The sequence below is a fragment of the Nematolebias whitei genome, chromosome 12 (assembly GCF_014905685.2).
Source record: "Nematolebias whitei isolate Nwh7 chromosome 12, NemWhi1, whole genome shotgun sequence".
Classification (NCBI taxonomy): Eukaryota; Metazoa; Chordata; class Actinopteri; order Cyprinodontiformes; family Rivulidae; genus Nematolebias; species Nematolebias whitei.
The window spans coordinates 41,475,899-41,495,852 of record NC_056509.1 but is presented as its reverse complement, the minus strand read 5'-3'; the positions used below and the strand labels follow the sequence as shown (position 1 = coordinate 41,495,852).

The following is a 19,954-nucleotide window of genomic DNA, read 5'->3' as shown; positions in this document are numbered from 1 at the left end:
TTCAATATTTTCAGTCAGAATGAATGAAAACTGTCTGATCTCAGCCAAAAATTGGTTTATAAATATGGGGAAAAAAATCCATAAATGCGTCGCTTCGGTGTGTAAGTTGCGCAAAAAAACGCGACTTATACAGCAAAAAATACGGTGCATCCAAGTTTCTTCTTTTGTTCTCTCCTCCCCTGTCGTGTAGCTTCCCTCTCTCGTCTCACCTCCTCTTAATATGTGTTTGTCAGACCTACTGAAACTGTGTGGGCTGTTTTTTTTTTTTGTTGTTGTTGTTTTCGTCACACAGTCAACAGCAGCAACCTCTTCAAACAAGCTTGTTGGCTTGCACAGAAAGCACAAAGCATCCTACACACTCGCTGAATTTGTCTGTAGGTGAGACATCCAAGATGTGCCAGACCTGTGAGCAACCTAGATCAGAGCTCACGATGCTGCTGTGGCACAGATGGGTTTTCTGCACAAAGAAAATGGGGAAATAGAATATCTAAGAAGCTACAAGTTTCAGTTGGCATGTTTTACCTGCTGTATGTAATGGGGTGTAATAGAATTTGAGTTCTTGCTGGTTATTTATCTTTGATGACTTATAGCACAGCCTTCCAGATGTTTACCGTTACATTTCTTTTGATTTGAAGCAGCAGCATTTTAAAGTAGTTAACACATTATTACAGAAGCATCCGTTTGCACGGAAATGTGTAATTTAGTCAATTTAGCAAAACAGCAGAGCGGCAACTATCAACACTAGACCGAATATGAACTCTGCTCAGTTGTCTCCTGCTGCAGTGCAGAGTCCATAGCTGTTCAGGCATGCCCGGCTGTGGTTACAGTGAAAATTGCACGATAATTTGCTGCTCCCCTCCAAATCTTGCCTGTTAATTCAGCTGTATCTTCAGCTTTATTGGCAGCTTTCGTTAAATGCACTGCGCCAGGTTTATTTTTCATTATTTTATTAATGACATCTCAAACGTGCATATTGAATACACAAACAGGAAATCACATTGATGATGAAATGTACAGCAAGACAAATTTGTTATGACGGACCTGCCGATACTCGGCTGAAGAACAGGGCTGGGCTGTGCACGTGCTATCCTGCCTCAAATATGCTGCTTGTTGTTTTGGGTGGAGGCGGTGTACAGCTGTTTGTCTTTAACTCTGCATTTCATATATAATGGCTTCTTGATGCTCTTATTCTTTAGACCGTCTCTTCTTCACTCTTAATAGGTAGGAGAGAGAGGCTGAGACTCTCCACAGTTTATGGTTCCCATCAATCTCCTTTCAGAGAGAGGTCAGACTATAGACGGGAAGTTGAGTCCTCTCAAAGTGTAGCCTCACGGCTTTTGCAACGTTCCCATTCTCGGTTTTCATGATGAACAAGTGCCTTGGTTTCATTTTTACTAACTGGATGCGAACATTCACTATTTTTGGTCTGCATATGGGTGTTTCCGTTTTTTTTTGTTTTTTTTTTTGTTCATACTCCATTCAGTTCCTAGAAAATTTAAAGTGTCTTAAGAGACGTGTTGAAACATCTGGTGGCTTTGCTCCTTCTCAGAGCCCTCTGTCTTTATTGCCTCATGTGTAAACACGAGTCTGGAACAAACCAGCAACCAAGCACTGTTGGTCTTTCTACCTCAGCATTTATTTGGGAATATACCTTAGCGTTTTATTGAAAGTGAGCATGTTTGTCTTAGATTATTGGTTTACTCATATATTTGTGTAGTTCATATTAAATTAAACTTTAGGTTTGTATCACTTTTAAATAAGACAAAGTTCATCTTAAGCCAAAATGTTTAAGTTGTGTTTTTTTTTGTGTGTGTAATCTGAGAAGTTGGAGCAGCTTTTAGGATTTCTAAAGGTTCAACTACAAAATATTTCAAATCTTTCATTAGATAAATGATCAATAAAGCTTGTAGGACTGTCATCTGATTGTCTAATGCAGGGGTCTGCAACCTGCGGCTCTGGGGCCACATGCGGCTCATTGGTTCCTCTGCAGCGGCGCTATCAACCTTTGACCAAAACTAACACAAAACTGAATTTAATGGTTGTTATACAAACAAAGTTACAAATACAAACAAACAAAGTACAAAACAAACAATTTCTGTACTTAATTATTTTTTCCATAATTAAAAATATTGCATAGGTCTGCTGTTTTTTTGTTTGTTTGTTTTTTTACTATTTCCCCCCTCTTTGCAAGAATCTGGTCTTTTCATTTGTCTTAAATTGTAAAAAATATCAATAAATGTTAAAAATCGTTAGATGTTTTTAGCTTTATAATATCACTCCTACTGGCCACAAAAGTCTCCTCCAACAAACCTGAAGTGGCCCACAGGCCACCAGTTGATAATCAGAGTTGTAGCAGGTTGTTGCGGCTCTGGACTCATTTAATTTAGTGAATGAAAATGTAAAAATGGCTCTTTTGATCATAAAGCTTGCAGACCCCTAGTCTAATCCTTTAGCTCACCTACCGGACTATCAAATTTTAGGGTTAGCTCTTGGTGTGCTTACTACTTCAACCACTGCTAACCAGCTGAGACTTTAAAACTAAAATATATATTTTTAAGTGTATTTCGTTCAAAAAATGTTAAACCATATAGTTGCTATTGAAATTGGGTAATAAAATAACCGTTAACCTTTTTTTTTTTTTGTAAACAATCAAATCACATGAAGCCTGTCAGCATAGCAGCTGTTTCTCTTAAAGACACGGGTAGGTCTGGCACCATTTGTTCACCCTCATGGTTTCTCACTTGAGCAGTTGGTCTATCAGAGTGTGGTCGGACATGATTACAGTGATGATGGACACAGCGTCCCAACGACTGCACTGTTGAAAAGAAGTTTCAAACCAGACTTGAGAACTGTCTCTACTGTCCATTCTTTGCTTTTTGAAAGGGACGGGTTAACATAAATATATCCTGCATTGCTATCGACATCAGTGCACAAATATTACACAAGTTTAAACAACTAGTCAATTTAAAGGGGCTTTGTTTTGAGCCAGTGTAGTACAGGATGCAATGTGACTTTGCAGTGAAGCGGTTCATGAAACTGCTGAAGCAGAAAGTAAAGATAAGTTGGTCAGAAAAAATATCACCAGCTGCAGACTATTTCCCGCATTTTCGTCCTGCTAAGGCTACTAGTCAAGGCAGCATGAGAGTTGCAGTAGTAACGACTAACGCATCAGCGTGTCGGCTCTGACGAGCAGTGTTGGGATTATCTCCCTGACTTTCACCTTCAACAAATGTCTAGGGTTCAGCACTCATGCTTCTGGCTGGCACGCTCAAGCTGCGGAAATATGATCAGCCCACAGTTGCATTGACAGCTTTTTGGTGAGGGGGTTGTGCGTTTCTGAACACATGCACGCGTGTATGTAGGAGGGGGTCCCACTCACTCTTTTGTTTTCTTCTGAAAGCTGAGAACAAGGAATGTCTGCCTCCCAGCTGTCCTCAACAGGGGCAGTAATGGGGAAAGGGAAGGGGTAGCTCGCCGTTTGCCTCAGCGTACATCCTCCCATCTGTTAAACCAGGGTTCAGGGTGTGTATGTTTGCATGTTGGGGGTCACACAATGGTGGTACTCTCGCCTGCCCTCACCCGCTTTGGCCTCTTATGCATATTTAACCCTTCATATGCAAAACGGTCTGTTGTCCCTTTCAGATGAGCACTGCTTAAATCTGTCACTGTGCCCCATCCCTCAATGAGCGTGGACAATGGTGTGCAAGGGGAGGACACGTGGCTTGTTAAATGCATTGCAGCAGCAGGGGAAGAGTGGATGGAGAGAGGGAGGATGGTTTTACCCGTTAGCAGACTTCCACGTCTCTTGGGTTTATGCTGTTTTCATTTCCCTGTGTTGCAGCTGCAGGAAGAGATGTGCAGACTTGATGCTGAAGTTTTACAGAAATGCTCTTTTGAGATCATACGGTTGGTTTGTTTGCTGGAAGCTTCCCTTGTAACTGTTGAAATGAGACTTTTAGCTCGACCACTAATGCAACAAATCAAAACCGGTTTAATTGTATTAAAATAATGCACAGTGGTAAGCTGAGACACTTTGAGGTTTCATGTAAACTAGTCTGAGTCGATTACATTTTTAGTAAGACATTTTTAGACCCCCACAGAATATTCCTGCACAACGAGTGAACTTTTTGTTTATAATCCGTCATGTCACCAGCTTTTCTTATACTTAAACTGAAAATAAATGTGTTCGTGCTTCTCCACATCTGTGTATGCAACCATTTGTGCACGCTCACGTTCAAAGTTTAGCTACACCACAGTGTTTCACTCAGGACTGTACAGTTTTCATCACAGCCAAAGACGACAAGCGCTGAACAGTTTAGTCAAAAGACAAGAAGACGAATAAAACTTTGAGCGATTTCTCTCATGTTTTGAAAACGACCAGGGAGTCGTGTCACATATTTAATGCATTGCGCTCCATGACATCATAACGGAGTTCTGCTTCTCGTTTCTTTTGGTTTTGCACTACTTGCTTCATTTCTGAACGCACATGTCTGTTTGGGACATAGCAGGCTTCATTAGTGATTTATGAATGGCCGCATGAAAACGGACTGTTTTTGTGGCCATTTCGTGGAACTCTTATGCGAAAGAGGCTTTAGATAGACCAATTAATCAGTCGACCAATTCTAATCGGCTGATATTGGCCACTTTAAAAAAATATATTGCAACCAGACATGTTTGTGCATATTTCAGCAGTTAGGCTAAGCAACTATTGTTATAATTTGTAAATGGAAAATGCATAAGGACTAAAAAAAATCAGTATCTGCATCAGCCAGAGAAAATCGAGGCTCCCAGTTACAGAAATGTAACCATTATAATTTAAAACAAATTCTAGGTTTTGTTTCTCTTACATTTAATTTCTCCCACAACCCTTTTCACTTGCTTTTTATGGCCTTTATGCCTTTTGCTTTGAAGTTGCACCAAATCGTCAAATATGAAAGAAGCAATGAGTAGGACTGGAGAACATTTCTGACGTACTCTGAGCAGAACATGACACTGCTAGTATCAGTCGCACAACGTGTGTTTTATCTTGCAGGTCCCAGTCTGTCGCTCCTCTCAGCTTCCACCTCCTACAGTGTGAACCACGTCTGGCTGAAAAGTTATCTGTGAACTTCGTGAACAAAAGAAAACATTGAATTAGCTGATTAAAACGTACACAGATAAACTACCTCTCACATTAATTGAGCCATTTAAGAATTATTGTCTAATTAGCTAATTATAAAATACTTTACCTTTCATGTTTGAATTAAAGTGTGTGCTTTGAGTATGGGAAGCGTGTGGGAAGAGGCAGTGTGAGCGCTGCCTTTAGCTTTTTAGCTAGCGTGCCTGTATTGCAAACTGCTAGCTTAGCGCTACGTGGGTGCGCGCAGTTCGGTTCGGTCGGCGGCGCACTCAGTCCTGTTGATGGGGTGGGGCGCCCCGCTTGTACAATTGTAGGGGAAACACTGTAATTACAAGTGAAATTTGATGAAGTTGCTTTTATTTTAACCATTTTGACAATCTGTATCAAATCAAGTATGATTTAACATTTGGGAATCAATGTTTAGTTTAAAATAATCTTGAGCGCACTTTGTTTTGTTTTACAAATCTTCACCATAATTCTTTAACTACATGTTATCTTGTTCTTTAACGAGCCGCTATTGTTTTTCGTTTGCTTATATTTAGACACTAAAGCTTCAATGACTACAAATCATCACTTTACTTACTTTATGTTGACATTTTAAGGTTTTTAGACTATACTAAAAGTAACACACTGGTAGTTTTAATTGTTTTTTATTTGGGATGGAGTGCATCTATTTATGGCAGAAATGAGCAACAACTGATCGTAGTCCTTCCAGCTCTTTCTCATTGTGGGCTCTGCTTTCCTGTACTGCAATCTAATAACTGCTTGACAAAATAAAAATCCCATGGATTAGCGGGAGAGACAGAGGAACGTGGCAATAAACAAAAACACCCTTGTCCCAAAAAATGATTGCAGAATCGTTAAAAACAACAGGGGGATTTGGAGGGAGGCCAACAAAAGGACAAAAACATATTTACCAGGGGAAAGAGAGCATTATCATCCCCTTGAGCTTAATCCAATGCAAAGCCATCTCATAGTATAAATGCAAACACTGCTCCGAACACAGTTTAACTCGCACTGGACAACTCTCTTTATGACCTATTGTATGAAATAACCCAGCAGCTGGCTGTTAGTCATCACTATCCGATTTGCTGTAATGCACTTCCAGCTTGTAACAGAGGACAATTAGAAATTTAATTTGCCCGGGCAAAGATGGCTAAAACCCACATCTTATTCCCACCCGGATTTGCCTCAATCCACCCCCTTTAGGCTTTTACCAAACAAGTACCACTGGTGACAGATGGGAAAGAAGAGATATTCACAGGCAGTCTGGCACCTCGGGGCAAGGCAGGGGTTTTTAACACCCACTGCGGTCCGAGTCTCCCCCAGCACAGCCTTAAAGCACTGGAGGTTGAGATTAGCTGTCTGCTTCGTAGGCGACTGCTCTTGCAGTCTTCCTTCTACGTAAAGTGTTTCTCTGATCTTTGACCAAGTAAGTTCTTTGATCAGTGCACAGTCGTGTTGCCAAATGATCTCCAGTGGTTTAAACTTTTTATACGTCCACTTTATTTAATTATGGGAAAAGCCAGAGATATAAAGAGTTGTTTAGGTAAATAATTTTCTACTGAACTGCAGTTTCTGTTTCTTTCTTTCTAGCTTTACCAAGGGACTCGTTACTTTGTTCTAGTCGGTATTGTTTTTAAGATTTCTCAAAAGCCTGTCTTTTTTTTTTTTTTTTTTTTTTTTTTTTTTACCTTTAGGGGGGGGATTTTTTTTTTTTTTTTTTTTTTTTTTAGTAACGTCAGACTTGTGGGAGAACAGCTTGTGCTTAACTGTGACTCATTCCCTTCCTCATAAGTACAAAACATGTACTGAAACCATTTGCGTTCATCATTTCTTTCCCCATGTGTGTTTTCAAAGCCAACGTTCGCTCCAAGCTCAGAGGTTGATGGGAAAAGTGAGACATAGCAAGGTTATATCCCAACACATATCACCATCTCTGGGCCTTAGGGCAGTGTTCATTCTATCAGTTGACCACATTTCTTCATTTGCTCACTCCGCAGAGTCATATTTGCGATGATGTACCAATGCCTCATGTTCCCTTTGTTGCTGTACAGAGCTCCGTCACTCCCCAGAACAGTTGGTTCAGGCTAACGTGCTTCAACGTGTCTCCCTTTAGATTGTAACTGCCCAAGGTTACTTGTGCCTCAGCAGTGTAGTTTTCTGTGCTCCCTTTTGGTTATTTTTCTTCTTTAATCTCATCTTTCTGCCTGTAGGTTGTATAATAATTACATATTACTTGGGTAAGGTGGTAAAAGGTGGTTAGGTGGCTTCTACTCTGAAGCTGTTAGACTCATAAATTTCTATTCAGGATTATCACTGTGGGGGGAAAAATCAATGTAATGCCACTTTCATTGGTGATATGTGCTGCTGATCTCATGCTGCTGATCATTTCATATTGCTGTATTCATTCATTCATACTCATTACTCACACAGACAAGTTTGTGCTGCTGTTGTTCGGCGTGTTGTTTTGCACTATTAGTGTTTAGCGTACATCTTAGTTTATATCTTAGATCCTTATTTACTGTTTCATTTTACAGTTTATATTTTGGCCATTGTTGGAACTTGAAAAAGAGAGCAATTGAGAAGAAAGCAAACGTGTACGTCATTGGTAGTTTGCAAAACGTCTTATTTGGACTAGAAAGATCCAAGCTGACTTTGATTTTGAGTGTTTTTATTCATTACTCAAGTTACACAACAAATATATTTGTCATGTCTTTTATGCTTGTGTACCTTTAAGATGACATAGTGTTTGACTTTCTCTATGTTTAAAGGATGTGGTGAATAAGAAAGATTGTTGGGTGCAGACTTGTTGATCTGTGGTCTAAAAGTGCAACGTTGCACCAGTTGCAGTTTCATAAGATTAATGTTTACCATCATAAAAATAGGTGGGGTTTTTTTCAGTTAAACTGTGTTGTCCACAAAGTTGTGTTGCGTGAATACATTTTGGACAGCAACAGAGGTGATGCAGACGGCTATGTTGCTTATTTTTCTGCAGAATAACCAATTCCGGAGAAAGCAAACTACCATCCATCCATTATATTTACCCGCCTCTTTCTTTTCTGGTCATGGGGGGTCACTGGTGCCCATGTCCAGCTGTCGCTGTGCGAGAGGCGGGGTACACCCAGGACAGGTTGCAGACGAACTACCTTTAATTTAAGATTATTTATTTAAACAAACTTTTATGTAATTGTCAATATTACAGTGAAGAATATCATTTCAAGAGCAAATTTGCTTTAATTTAAGTTCCTCTAAGATTGGGTTTTATTCATGTAATACATTGGCATGTTATCACATTTCCATAAATTACAGTGAGACTGTAGAGGACATCTTTGGTACATTTATTTGTTTTTTAATGTTTAAAATATTATCATGATGTAATGAAGGACTATTCAACCAAACTGCTCAGGGGTGGGACATCCAGCAATTAAAGTTATTATGTAAAGAAACTAAGTATTACAATGATCTGTTACCTTTTGAATTAATTTATTTTGCTGCATTAAATTATAAATGCCATAAAAAGGTCTTTCTCACTGATTTTTTTTTTTTTTCTTTAATGAACTCATCCGCTGACCAAACTTGTCACCCGCGGTCTGCCACTTGAATAGCCCTGATGTAGTACTATGCATTATGCATTTTTTTGGCATCTTTAGGACTGTAATAATTAATCATTCATTAATTGAGTAGCTTTTGTCGTTGTCTCTGAAAAGTCCTGCAGAAAAAAAAGAGCCTTTCAACAAAGAAAAAAGTTCAATCGACTGCTGTGCGGGTCACCACAAAAGATCAAAACAATGGCTGAAGACCGCTGCCCTAAACTGCCCCCAAAGACCTTTTTGTCCCCTGCTGCCTCCCAGACAGCGTTAATCAATTCATCACCTTTACCACCTCCATTACCACCATTCTTTCCTCAGAGAGTCTTTAGTTGCCCTGAAGCCTTTCAGAGAACAAATGTTCAAGTCATGGTGTCAAATGGCATCCTGAAACAGGAAGTGTGTGAAGGCAAAATGAATACGTTTCTGTCCGAGAAATAAAGACTACTTTAACAATTAAATCTCGTTTTATTAAACTGTACGTATAAAACATGCACATGGTTGTGTATCATTAATAATTAGTGAGGTGCTAATTTACATTAATTATTAAATTAATTATAATTAGGAACATCTTCTATCCTGAAGCTGTTACTCCTAAATCCCTAACCAGGACAATCACGAGCTTTGTTTACATAGACACAAGTCATTGGATTAAACGGCCATTCAGAATAAAAATGCATCATGTAAACGCCCCATTCGGATTAATTTTGTTTATTCAGCGCAATCCGAAAATATCTGTAATCAGAACGAAACAGGTGGTTTACGCTGATTCATAATCCGAAAGGTGTGCATGTTAACACAATCTGTCCTTTTATTTTTCCGATCATGCAAAACTGGCCTGACTGCGCATGTGCGACCTATGTCATTTGCGCCTGGCTAATGCTAATAATGTTAGCATGTCGGGGAAGCAAAACTGGTCGGTGAGCGACGACATTTCTACTAGAAACTTTGAAAGAGCTCTGAATTATCTGCATTACCTGTAGCTCGGCTGTAAATGATGCAGGAATTATTTAATCTGAAAACATTTCAATCCGGTCAAAGAATGTTGCGCATGTAAACATAGCTACTGTAAGGAAAAATTAAATAAAGAAAGAAAAATCTCTGTAATGCCACTTTAATTGGTGATATGTGACTTATCTCATGCTGCTGATTATCTCATGATGCTGTATTCATTCATACCGATCTGCTCACTACAGACTCATGTTCAGGCTGCTGTTTAATACACTGTATTACTTTACACTATTAGTGTTTAGCCTATATCTTAGATCCTTATACACGGTTTCTCTGTATACTTTATATTTTTGCTGGTTTTGGGTGTACCTGGGACCTTGAGTACACAATTTCATTCCACCTCCTGTACCACATGTTTGTAGTTTTTTTTAACCTGCACTGACAACCGTATGTATTGACCCATATCTAGTTTCTGTTAAACCTCTTATACAAATACACACAATATTTTTCATCACAGTACAGTAACACACCCAATGGTGTCGCACTTCTCCACCCTGGGTGTGTCTTTGTTTGTGGGTGTTGACTTTGTGTGTTTGTGTGTGCGCACGTGTTAAAAAATAAAAAAGAGAGAGAAGGCGTTCACACATTTGAGTGTTTGCGTTTAAACTTGTGCTGCTAGCTTGAAGCGACATTTCTCCCTGGAGATTAGAGGATCGAGGCACGGCTGTGGAAACAGTTCCTTCAATCTCTAAATACTCAAAACCAAGACAAAGTGTCTGTTTGAGGTTTCTGTGTTTGATTACTTATCAGCAGAGGGATAAAGGACTTCAATGGACCATGGCTCAGATGATACTGTGACGACTCACATCATCGTTTCTATTTTTGATATTATTCATGTTATTTATGGAAGAATTTTAATTTTGTTTATTTATTACCTTTCATTAGAGCAAAGAGATGAGACACGGTCAAATACATTTTAGGTCTTTTGTGTATTATGAGATCATTTTATTTATTAGATAACTGTCATGAAGGTTACTTGGTTCACATTAAGCCAAGTTCTGTCATTTTTCAATGTGAGACTTGGCCTGTTGCGATAAACAATAAATCAATTAATCGCACGATAAATGAAAATTATCAACCTCGTTTTCATTTATCGGCTTTATCGTTTCTTTGTGTCTCTTTCTACTGAAGACACAGGATGAGAAAAGGCTCAACTCCGGTGTTATTCACTGACCCCTCACTTTCTCTTTTCTCTTTAAAATCCAAAAGCAGCTAAGCTACGAGCTAAGCTAACAGGCCGACCTCGGGAAAAATCCTCCGTCTTGTCAAAGCTCCGAAAATTCATGGCTGAAACACGTGCCTTTGTCTAAAAAGTTGTTTTTCTCTGCAAAAAGAAGCTGAGAACTTGTTTACTGATTTATTTATTTATTTATTTTTTAAATTAAAAGCTTTGTGTGACAAATGCTATGCTAAAGAGCTCAAACCACACAGAGCGGCCGCCATTTTGAGAACCGAAAAACAGGAACGAGACACAGCCCATGTCACGTCAAGGGGCCTCCCTCCCATTTTTCTTTAAAAAGAGACGCTGCTCGCTCCCTCACTATCCATCCTTCAGTTCAAACAGTCCTAAACTGCCATCCAGTGGTCAAATAAAGGTGCTACACACAAAAATCAACCCACAATTTATTCTTAAATTTGACAATAATGACTAATTATTGTCAAATCTCAAACAATATCATCGTTTATCGCAATAACTGCTGAGTCAATTAATCGTCAAGCAAAATTTGTTATCGTAACAGGCCTATGTGAGACAGTCTTGGTCTAAAACACGGGCATGATGGGTGCTAACTAATTTTGTCTACATTTTTTGATTATTATTATTCAGAATACGCTGAGTAAAGTTGGTCTCCTGCTATCGTGGTTGTTTGCACAGGTGCTGCAGTGCTGGCAGATCTGCTGGGTTTAGACGTCCTGCTTTCTCCAGATTGTAGCTCCAACTGTCTTGTGTGTGTGCCATGAGCGTGTGTGTGTGGGGGGATATATTGTTTAGAGCTGTTGGCGTGCGGCACAAATTTAGATGGTTTATCCCCACACTCACAAGAAGCTGGTGCATCCCTGCCGTGCCTGTCACGGAGCATAGAAAGGTGGATCAAAACACAATTATCTGTGCACCTCTACCTCATCCCGTTTTTTTTATACAGCTTACTTGAAGTCTGCCATTACCGTAAAGTAAATGAACCCAGCAGAAAAGAACAATTTCAAATCCAGCCTCACCCACAGATTAAAGCAGTACTAGTGTGGGATGGAGACTGTTTAATGAGCAGGAGATAATCGAGAAGAATTAGATCCATGTGAAGCGCTCTGACATTTTGATCCATTGTGCTGCAGCGGCACCAACTTGTCTTGTTGATACAGTGTTCCCCTCCAGCTCATGTAAGCTGCAGTTTCAAGTATCATTATCTCTGAGCTTTATTTATTGGCTCAGCTTGTCAGTTTGACAAGTTTCCTCATAAAGGTTGTTTAACCAGGTGGCAGCTGCCTGCAAGTAGAAGGTTTGTGTCAGTGTAATGGAGAAAAACACAACAAATTACCTTGTGTTTCTGCAGCTACCAGATAAGTTAATGCTGAAACTTTGATTAACTGAAACACTGGTGTTGGAGTTATATGTAACATGTAACCCATGCTGTTGTATACGTTGATGCATGAGAAAAGTAATAACATGTAATATTAAGTGAGTCTTATCTATTTTTGTGTTTTTAAAGTCAGCTGGCTCTGATAGCCATCTTGTAAAAAAAAAAAGATGAAAAGTTGTAGATGTACAGCAATTACTTCCTGAAGATTTCATTCAAAGCTGCCCAGTGGTTGATGAGTTACCGTAATTTCCAGACTATAGAGCGTACCCGAATATAAGCCACGCCCACAATTTTTTTAAAATAATAATCATTTTGTTTATTTACTGTGCCATGGGTGTCCACGTTGTAACATGAGATATTTGCACAGAAAGATTTTTTAAAACTTTTAATTAAATATGTACGGGTAGCATACACAAATACATACAGTAAATGTTTTTATATTGAACAGATGTAACATGGCTGGTTAAAAAAAGTACAGTAGCGTACCAGGAAGTCATTGATTGCTTATCTTCATATTCCTCCTGCACAAGCTTGTGCTGTCCTCCATCACGCAGCTGCCTGCCAGCATCCCATAGAGCTCGGAGTGCCGTTTTAAATGCACGATTTTCACGTTTTTCTAGTGGCTGCAAATACTTTATTGTTCGCCCAGGAAAGTGGGAAGTTTCCCCCCTCCCTGGGGTCACAACGAGGAGGGGAGGAGAGAACGGGGAAGGGTTCACTGTGACCTGTTCAGTAATTTAATTGGTCAGATTTATTTTATTTTTTTTTACCTTTTCTTTATGCAGGTAGTCTCATTGAGTTACGAGGACCCCCCCCCCCCCCCGGGTGTGACGGGGCTAAATGTTTTGGTGGCATGAAGCTCGTTAGCCCGTCAAAAAAAAAATCCATAAATTAGCTGCCATATTGTTTAAACGTCAGGGTTCAAAGTGTGTGGAAAAAGTAGCAGCTTATAGTCTGGAAATGACTGTATTTTGCTAACAGACACAGACAGTAACATAACTGTTAGCCTAAACAATCAGCAGCGATCGATTTAATCCAATATTGATGACGTGTTTTTTAGGAGCAGAATCTGTTGCATAGATTCATTGAATTATTTGCAATAAATTGAAAACAAAGATTCACTTCCTGTCTAGAGGCAGGTTTAGCTCTACTAAGTTAAATTATGGAGCTACTGATTATCTTGCATTCTGAAATATGGATTGTGAGCACAAACTGGCAGCAGTCGGTTCTGTAAGAAAGAGGAAGTAACCTTGGATCCATTTTGTGCCCCGTTCTAAAACAGCCCTGCGTCAAGGCTTTAAGCAGCTAACCAATAATATTCCCTTCGCTGGTTTCTGTGTCTTCAGGTTGCCTGCACCCATCCGGCGTGCAGCACGGATACCTGCTCAACCAGACCGAATCCAACTGGGCCTCTTTTCCTCCTGGCTACAATCTAACATACGGCTGTGAACAAGGATACGCAGCAGATGGACCCACTACCATCACCTGTTCCAGTAATGGAACCTGGTCCCATCATCCTCCAAGCTGCGTCAAGAGCAGAAGTGAGCAATATTTATTACCTTTACTTGGGGGTACAAATAATTTTTAAGTTTTAATTAGAACAGTAATACATTTTGATCTACTTTGTTTAACAGCGTTAGTGCTGGCTTATTACATTATATCATTTACAGCTGTGTTTCTCCAAATCCAGACAAAATGAGAGGTCAGTCCGGACCCAGACCACATGTTATATTGAACTGATAAACATTTGTACAATGTCCTGAAGAGTGCGCACAGAGTGAACGAGCTTGTGTTCGTTAAGGCAGCATCTGTCTGGGCTGCAACTGTTGGAGACTAATTGGCAAAATGGAGAGAAAATGGGCCGATTGTTGCGAGTATAAGACTTGTGCTCATTTTGCGCGGGCTAATCTGTGAAAATCATGGCCTTTTTTTTTTGGTCCAGAAAAAAAGAGTTCAAAACAAAAACTGGACTTCTATTCTGAAGCTGAAGATGTTTCTCTTCCTGTCCAGGAGGCTTTATCAATTCTAAAATATCTGAAGTGTGTGGAGGTCTGAGCTTTATAAAACTGCATGAGAGGCCTGGTTGTGTCCCCAGACTCACCTGCAGGTTAGACTGGAACTACTCGTTCCACACATTGGAGGCTCGTTTGGCTCTTCGCTAGCCTGGCTCAGAGAGATGTTTTGGTGTCAATTGGAGTTTTGAAGTTTTTGCAAGTTGACCTCCTCTGTTTAAAGTTGTTTTGTCTCATTTGACATAAATGGCTTCCTTCACCCCCATCTCAAACCATCAGTCTGTCTAAAATATGGTCCTGGTTTGAAAATAAGCATCACAAACAAAATATTCTAGGGCACAAATATCAGCAGAACAGAACGTGCCACGTCCAAACATCATCATCATCATTCTGACAAACGAGGAGATCTTCCAATAAAACATTACAGCATGTCTGTGCCTCACTATCATTAAATACAGAATAATTTCATAATAAATATAATACAGATCTTGTCTACTGTTCCTTGGACAACAGATTAATGGAAAAACAAATCAATGCTCAAGTCAACATCCTGTTCAACTGATAAAACAGGAAAAGATGATTTAATTCAATTTATTTATATAGCGCCAAGTCACAAGAGACGTCGTCTCAGGGCACTTGGCTTAAATGTTTTATGAGTTTATCTGATTTTTTTTTATAGTATTTTAAACGGTCTCTGTTTCCCCTAAAGCTGGACAAGTTAGGGTTGGCCAAACGACTAACTTATTTTATTTCAAATGTAATAAAACAGATTTGCTCACTGCTAGATATTCCAGACCTGTGACCTTTTGACCCTATCTTAAAGTCAGATTTGGACCTTGCATTAGGAGTTTGAGAACCCCAGTAAGTTACTAACGACCTCATGAATGAACTTGACAGCTTCAGTCATCTTTAGGACTGCTGAGGTTGAGCGGTAGTACACAGTATGATACACATTACTGCAGTACTTCACAGTAAAATAACACCAACAGAAAGGTTTGTCCTCGACAGCTAGCGGGGTGCATTGGGTCATTTCAGGTCAACTCTGAGCATTGAAATCTCTCCACAAGCAGAAATGACAAACCGATTTTTCTCTGCACACCAGCAAATAATTTAAAAAAAGCATAATTCCTCTCTTCTTCTCTGTAGTGTGTCCACCACCTAGCGAACCAGAAAACGGGGGCTACCGCTGCCGCTCTCCTCACTGCCAGAGTCTCACGCACGGGACAGTGATTGAGTACTTCTGTGACGAGGGCTACGCTCTGAAAGGAGACTACAATTTTCGCACTTGCATTAACGGCGAATGGGACCGTCCCATGCAGAGCAGCTGCAGACTCGTAGAAGGTTCGGCATCTCAGCTCAACTCTGTACATTACTCCTTATTTTTTTTTATCAAAATATAAGAAGAGTAGAACGTTTAAGCCACATTTTACTTCACTTTCTCTTTTCAGACAAAGAACCAAGCTCCCCGTTAGGTATCCCAGCTCTGTCCATTGTGGCGTCCACAGCGAGTTCTGTGGCTCTAATCCTGCTTTTAGTGGTGCTGTTTGTTCTTGTACAGCCAAAACTCAAGTCTTTCCATCACAACAGGTAAGATACTTACACATTACAGTACACAGATTAAGGAAACACTCATTTATTTACATACAAGTTCCAACTCTGGGCATACGCAGTTTATTTTAGCTGTCAAATTAGATGAGAAACAGTTTCTTGGTAAAGTTGATTCACTTTTTCTAATGTAAAACACAGAAATTGGTTCATTTGAGGTCAAACGTCTTCATATTTTGTGTTTTATGACGTGTGTTTGTTTATCTATCCCATCTGGGAGCTTCTGTTTTGCTGAAACACTGAATTGTATTTATATACTGCTTTAGCAGAAAATACTGATAGCTGAAGCACTGGTTACATCTGACTGTGTGACAAACTCATTTGCGAGCAGATTTTTTTTTTATGTTGCACCTATTAGTTTTAAATTTTGGTTAACTGCAGTCATGTATTGTTCCCTTATATCTTGTTCAAGATGCCTTTCTTTTACCTGAGAAATGAAATTAAAGATGTCTGAATAGTAATCTGATTACCTTTAATGACCGCCTCTGCCGTAGCTTAGTGATTTAAGGCCAGTATAATTTGCTGTAATGCTCATGGGCGCTCTTCTTGATTATGTAATGAGCTAAAAGTTTTTTTGTGCAGGTTTTCCTGCAGCATGCTGCATGAAGTCTCACCAGAACAGATGCGTGTTTTTCCCCACACTTGTTTTTGTCTTGGTTCATCAGGAGGGAGCAGGGGGTCTCAGGCCAGTCCAGCTCCATCATGGTGGAGGGTGTCCAAGTGGCCCTGCCTTCTTATGAAGAGGCTGTATATGGAAGCAGTGGACCCTGCAGCGGTCCTTCTCCACCACCGCCCACAGCTCCCCCAGAGTCGCGAGTCCCGATCGTGCTTTCTGAGGGGCTTCCTCAAGGGGCCGCCGGAGGCCAAAGCTCCGGCAGAAGCCGCCACCACAGAGACTTTGACTTCTGTCTCCCATCAACCTCCTCATCCTCCTCCCGCTGTCACGCAGAGACTGTGCTAGTTCATCAGGTGCCCTCTTCATCTTCGTCATGGGCTAGAGAGCACCCAGGTGGTGCATGTGCAGGCCCCCTACCTCTCCGCAGAGACTCTGAAAGCAGCGACCAGCACAGTCTGCTTTCGGTCACCTCCACGGATGAATTTTCTGACGGTGAGAAGAATCCACAGATTTACCTTGTAACACAAAGACTGGTGACTTTATTCCTCCTTGAATTATTAAATAGAACATAACTCGATGCTGTTTTACACAATTTAGCTTCTAGCTATAAATATTAGCAAATAATTCAGTACTTTTGAATCAACGTAAAGTCTGAATACTGTAGTACAGTGAGAATTGGAGAAAAATGTTTTATTTATTTTCTCTTTGTTAGTTTCACACACTGAGAGAAGGACAGGATAGATGGACCAAACCAAAAACTGGAAGTGAAACATAAAAAATAGTTGACTTTCTTTTTTTTTGGTTGCATCAAGAAATATTGCCAAAATGACACAACGGTCGTCGCTCGTTTCTCATGCGACTCTTCTGTTCTGCAGATATCCCCCTGTTGAAGGAAGCATGAAGCCTGCTGGCCCGTTATCAGCACCAGCAGCAGCACCTCCTTCCCCTATCTCTCGCTGCTGTCCGGAACTGACTGTGGCTGTCAACCCAGTCCCCCCCCCCCACCCACCCCCCCAAGGCAGCCAGCAGAAAAGTAACTAGAACAATGCCCATTTCCCATCTACCACCTCCTCTCTTCTAACTCAAGGCCAACATCCAGTATGAACTCTGCAACATAAGAAATGATGTTACACCACAGGACCCAGCGACTGGATTAAACTGAAGACGAGTCAATCAATGGTACCGTGGCTCTGTTCAGACGTGGCTCTGTTCAGACGTGGCTCTGTAACGTGCATCCTGGCTGATTTGACCCCAGTTACAAATGTTTACACCTGGAAAACCCGCCTAAAACTCATGATCTATCAGCTGTTTTTTACACAACTTTACTGTGAGCCTAGTTGTGTTTAAATATTATGTGACAAATTGTTGTATAGTTTCAGTATTTGTTTTATAACTGAGTGTTTTACGGCAGGATGACCACAATCGGGTTCAGTCAAGGAATGCTTATTGCCTATTACTTCAGATGACAACATTTTAAACATCTTACACGATGTGTTAGTGCTCGGATTACGTTTTGAATGAATCCCCGCTACCTCGAATTTTAGTTCAGCATCTGTCTGAGCAATTCTAGACTAACATTATCCTGGCAAAATGATGGACAATCAATTTATTAAAACCTTTTAGCGTGAGAAAAACGGCATATTTTCAAAATATTCCCACAGACTGCTTTTACCCTAATAAATTACTCAGCAGCTCTGCTTTATTTTAATGACTCTTGAGAACAATTACACGTCAAAGTAAGAGCTCAGCTGTTTGTGCAGAGTCAGATCTAGACAGAAGGCGGTCCTTTAATGGAGCCCAGGATGGCTTGGCATTCAGATTACCAACTAAAATGTGGACACAACAACGTGTCCCTCTGGATGGGACCTCTATCTGTCCTGCTGGTGTCCACCTGGGATCGAGTCGTTAGAGCCATTTCTGAATGGAGCCCAGTTCAGTTTCCTGTAAACCCTGTGAGTCTGATCCAAACTAAACAAATCTTACCAAGTCAAAGTTGTGTATGAAAGATTAGGCGTGGCCATGCACTTGTCTGTAGTACTGCTCACAGAGGCCTCCTCGTAGAAAACTATATGTACACAGCAGCTCTCTAGAGAAACGCCGACACAAAAAAGAAAGAATTCACCTGTGACTTTTAGCTTCCCACGCTGTGAAGCTTGGATTCGTCTTCCCGCTGCACTTGGAAAAAGTGTGTTTTGCAGTCCTTCGTGCAGTTGCTGCATGTTTTCAGTCGCCCGTTGACAGCTCACTCCGAACGACGCATGAAGCCTCCTCCGTCTCGATCCTGTCGGCGTCTTAACGAACGGATCAGCAGGAGCTCCGAAGCTAAAAACGGCACACAGCAGTCGCCATATCACGACTATTAAAACGACCTGCTTCTTTATTTTCTGCCGCCGGCTGAAGCAATATCCAGAAAGTGCTGCTTCTATGCGAGCGGGTGTTTTAGCTACAACGTCCTACGTGCGAAGGGTGACTTGTTTTCTTTAAGGTAAAGAGTTCAACGTGGTGATTGGATGCACGACTTTAGAGTTCTTATGGTTTATTCTCCCCCTCCCAACTGTATTTATTGTTTGTGTGTGACTCCTGTTTGCTTTGAGTTGCAGAGTCCGAGTGCATGTGTGTGTGTATAGCCAGACAGAAAAAAAAAAGCATCCTCGTATGGTAGGCCTTGTTCCTGGTTTAGCTGTTTTCTGATCAGACGCTGGCTTCACAATGGCCCCGTCTTTCACCGTAGGAAAATATCCCTCCTAACAATAAATCAGTCATAAAAGCAAAGCAGCTTTATTTCCCACGTTGGATTTGCAACACAATATCTATTCAGCCGCTCTTGAGCTAGAAAACGCACTTCCTGCTCTTTAAAGGAAATCGCTCGCACCCGTCTTTATACGAAACTGAAGATCCTTCAGTTTTTTGGGGGTTGTGGAAACGAACTGCAACTGGTTGCAGTGGAAAAACAAGTTTTTTTTGTTTTTTTTTATTTCCCTTTCTTTTAAATGGCACTCTGTCCCCTTCACGCACGCTCACTCGCTCGTCTAATGCCAAGTGCAAATTCACGAGAATGATTTTATTCCGTCAGGAGTCGTCGTCTTTTTTTTTTTTTCGTTGCCACTTGAAAATGTTTGGTGGTTGAGTTGGTCATCCTGGAAACAGCGTGACGCCGAGAATGACTTTTCAAGCTGCACTGCTTTGAAAAGAACCAAAAAAAAAAAAAAAACTGTGGTGGGGGAAACAAAAGACAGCGACCTGTCAGAATTTCTGTTCCGAGTTATATTTGGCGTTTGTGGTCCTGTCGTCGTTGGCGGCTGCATTATTCATGCAAACAGAATGTTGCCTTAAAAATGTACTATTGTTTTGTCTTGTTTAATCTTAAACCTCCGACTTGGTTACTTTACGGTATTCCAACATGTTTTCCTGAAAGCCTTACTCTATTC

At 40.5% G+C, this 19,954-nt stretch overlaps 1 protein-coding gene across 1 annotated transcript in view; it reads left to right on the top strand.

Annotated features, from left to right (window-relative positions):
- susd6 (sushi domain containing 6) overlaps positions 1–17,902 on the top strand; it is a 31,112-nt gene extending 13,210 nt beyond the window's left edge. The window contains exons 3-7 of the mRNA XM_037685920.1: positions 13,640–13,834; positions 15,452–15,646; positions 15,754–15,892; positions 16,576–17,018; positions 17,402–17,902. Of these exons, the coding sequence (XP_037541848.1) occupies positions 13,640–13,834; positions 15,452–15,646; positions 15,754–15,892; positions 16,576–17,018; positions 17,402–17,427 (998 nt within the window). The 3' untranslated portion in view covers positions 17,428–17,902. The remainder of the gene's footprint in view (positions 1–13,639; positions 13,835–15,451; positions 15,647–15,753; positions 15,893–16,575; positions 17,019–17,401) is intronic.
- The last annotated feature ends 2,052 nt before the right edge of the window (positions 17,903–19,954 follow it).